The sequence below is a fragment of the Nicotiana tabacum genome, chromosome 8 (assembly GCF_000715075.1).
Source record: "Nicotiana tabacum cultivar K326 chromosome 8, ASM71507v2, whole genome shotgun sequence".
Classification (NCBI taxonomy): Eukaryota; Viridiplantae; Streptophyta; class Magnoliopsida; order Solanales; family Solanaceae; genus Nicotiana; species Nicotiana tabacum.
Genome location: NC_134087.1, coordinates 185,683,599 through 185,686,795, shown reverse-complemented (window position 1 = coordinate 185,686,795; position 3,197 = coordinate 185,683,599). Strand labels below are relative to the sequence as shown.

Here is a 3,197-nt window from a genome sequence, read left to right as displayed (position 1 = left end):
ATTACTGAATCTAAACCAAAATATTGTTCCAAAAGAAGGGCAGTAATAAGACAATCAGTCAACAATTAATCAAAATCACGTATAAAAATTAGCACAAACACAGATAGAGAAAGAGAGCACTAATATCTTCTGTAACATAAGAAATTGAAAATATTCCTCAGTCCATAACTAATCAAACAATCAAGTACAAGGCAGCATAAAATGTGTTCATACATGTATCAGTTCAAATCTTTTCCAAACAAATATACCCTATATTGGAGGTCCACAAGAAGCTAATACTATAATCATTGACCAAGGGAAGCAAAATATAGAAACAAGGATAAAGAATGCTATGAAGTCACTTGGATAATCAATCTTGGGGCTGCACTCAATTCATTAATGCCTAGTGGTCCAGTTATAAAGCTCTCATTGATAAGCAATCCATGTGGTTACTTCCTAGTATATAGAGGGAGAAGTACAACTGCCATGTCAATTTTTGCGCTCAAAACAAAGAGAACCTCTTCAACCATTTGTATTACTCTTTGTTCTAAGAAGAACAGCACCCGGCTTTCTTTACTTCAGAAACATCATCCTTCCCTCCAACATTAATAGTCTGCCCCTTCGGCAATGCTGCAGGGTCATCTCCTACTTCAAGAGCTTTCCTGCTAACAACGCGGTGTATTTGAGTGAGCACTTCTGTGAAGGCATTGTCCACGTTCATGGACTCCAATGCAGATGTTTCCATGAAAAACGTACTTTCCTTCTCAGCAAACCCCTTGGCATCCTCAGTTGAAACAGCCCGCAGATGACGCAAATCTGCCTTATTACCCACCAGCATTATGACAATGCTAGAGTCGGTGTGGTCTCGGAGCTCTTTTAACCATCTCTCTACATTCTCAAAGGTTACATGACGAGTGACATCATAGACAAGCAACGCACCGACAGCTCCTCGATAGTAGGCACTTGTGATTGCACGATATCTTAAACAAAGAGCGCAAATTGAGAAATTATTATCATCGACTCAAAACATTTCCATATTGGAAAGCAAGATATAAAATAACATGGAAATTGTACCAGGAAAAACAAGATGAACACAAAAAATTATTATCGTCGAATCAAAACATTTCCATATTGGAAAGCAAGATATAAAATAACATGGAAATTGTACCAGGAAAAACAAGATGAACACAAAATATTTATAGGACCTGAGACTGTAAAAGCTATAGAAACATGGGTCGATCAAGGCTGGAAACCTACTACAACAATAGATAGGAGAAAATAAGGAATGAAAAGAGGCCCCTAGTACATCAAACTTATTTATAACAAGAACATGACCACATCTCATTTCAGACTTCAAAAAGAACGAAAAAATAACAGCCGAAATCATTTCAGAGATCAATGTTAGCCTAATGAACAAAATCAAGAAAGAACATTTCATCTTAGATCCATGATTAAAAAAAAGTGAAGACTAACTTAATTTTGAAGACTGATCCCCTTGGAGTAGGGTGGGCAGTAATCTATAAACCCAAAAGGTCACTGTTGTAGCCTTACCATCCTAGCTGATCACCTGGCTCTTTAGTTTGAGGAAAACCACATGAAATCCATCAAACTATATGATTAGGCAGTGGAATACAGTAAAATGGAGATTCAAGGAGAGCCAGAAAAGAGCTTGAATTCCTTTTCTAGCCTAGGCATGCAGCTCACTTGTGAAGTGGTCTCAGTAACAATTGGAGGCTAGCCTGTTCTGGACGAGAAATAAGGAAAAAAAGTCATTGGCTTTCTGAGAGCAATCTGTCCAATTCTCTTGCCCTCGAATTACGAAAAGCCTGCTGGTGCTAGAAGAAAAAAGGCAGTGGCTTTACTGAGATTTCAGGGGCGGAGCTAGCTTGAAGGAAGGGGGTTCAATTGAGCCTCCTTCGCTGAACAATTATGTACTTAAAGAATAGCACTAAAACTAGTTATTTTGGTTATATATAAGCTGTTGAATCCCCTTGTCATAAGGAAAAGTTCTAGAAAGTGGTAAAAGGGGTTCAAAATATGACTTTAGGTCATAGGTTCAAATCCCAAGTATGACAATTTTTGAATCCCTCTTGTTTAAATTCCTGGTTCCATTTTCCACCACTGTGAGACAAGAAATCTCCAAAAATTATTCACACACAGAGCAGTTTTGCACTTCTTACTCTCAAAATCTCATGGTTGTACTGTTCAAAGTGTTATCAAACGCAAAGAGTGAAAAAAAAAATGATTGGTAACAAGCTGATAACAAATGATTTAATTTTTTTACTTATCTCTATAAGAAATAATAATTATTTAAATTACATATTTTATATTTAATAGGAATAATTTTAGGGGACTAATTATGTAGTCTAGAATAAAAAAGAAGAAATAGAAAAGGAACAATAAAAGAATAGGGAAAGAATCTTGATACGCAAGACTCCAAAGGAAACGCGGTATTAGTCCTATTCCCAATCAAATTGGGTATTAATTCGGCCTATATATTTAACTCTGTAAACATTAAACCCTATAATCCCAACAACTTTCATTCTACAACATGTCTCATACTGCTACTCCGTTGCAAACAAGAGATCAAGTGCCCAGACATATGGCTACAACAGCTCGAGTGAGTGTCAATTATAGTATCATGCCTCATTGTTCGTGGGTGCCGTCACCAGTTCCTCATAGTATTCTTGATAAACTTGATGCAGAGATAGAAAAAGAAGAGTTTGGGGTTGACATATCTGATCAGTATAGTGTTAATCATTATGTGTTTTCGGCGCCACAGTCTGATGATTATCTTGATGATGAAATTGAAGAAGAGGAGAAAGAGGAGTTTGGGGTTGACATATATGATAATCTTGTTAAAGAAATAGAAGAAGAGGAAGTTGGGGTTGACATATCTGAGTATCATAGCGTCACTCATTATGCGTTTCCGGTGCCACAATCTGATGATAGTCTTGATGATGAAATTGAAGAAGAGGAAGTTGGGGTTGACATATATGATAATCTTGTTAAAGAAATAGAAAAAGAGGAGTTTGGGGTTGACATATCTGAGTATTTAGAAACGAGAACATATTATGGTCCAATGTGTGATGATGAGGAAAAAGATGCTTGTTTCATCTGTGCATATGAATATGAAGATGAAGATATGATCGGCACACTTCACTGTGGCCATGACTTTCATGCAGATTGCGCCAAAAAGTGGCTATTGACGAGGAACA

General features: G+C 36.9%; 1 protein-coding gene across 1 annotated transcript; it reads right to left on the bottom strand.

The window, feature by feature from the left end:
* Positions 1 to 526: 526 nt before the first annotated feature.
* On the bottom strand, positions 527 to 817 carry LOC142163445 (ras-related protein RABA1f-like). Its single transcript, XM_075220730.1, has one exon. It carries the CDS (start codon positions 815 to 817, stop codon positions 527 to 529), a length of 291 nt encoding a protein of 96 aa, XP_075076831.1.
* Positions 818 to 3,197: the final 2,380 nt, after the last annotated feature.

Excerpts from the sequence above, each read along its gene's own strand:
- LOC142163445 (XM_075220730.1), bottom strand. The coding sequence starts at position 817 with ATGCTGGTGGGTAATAAGGCAGATTTGCGTCATCTGCGGGCTGTTTCA.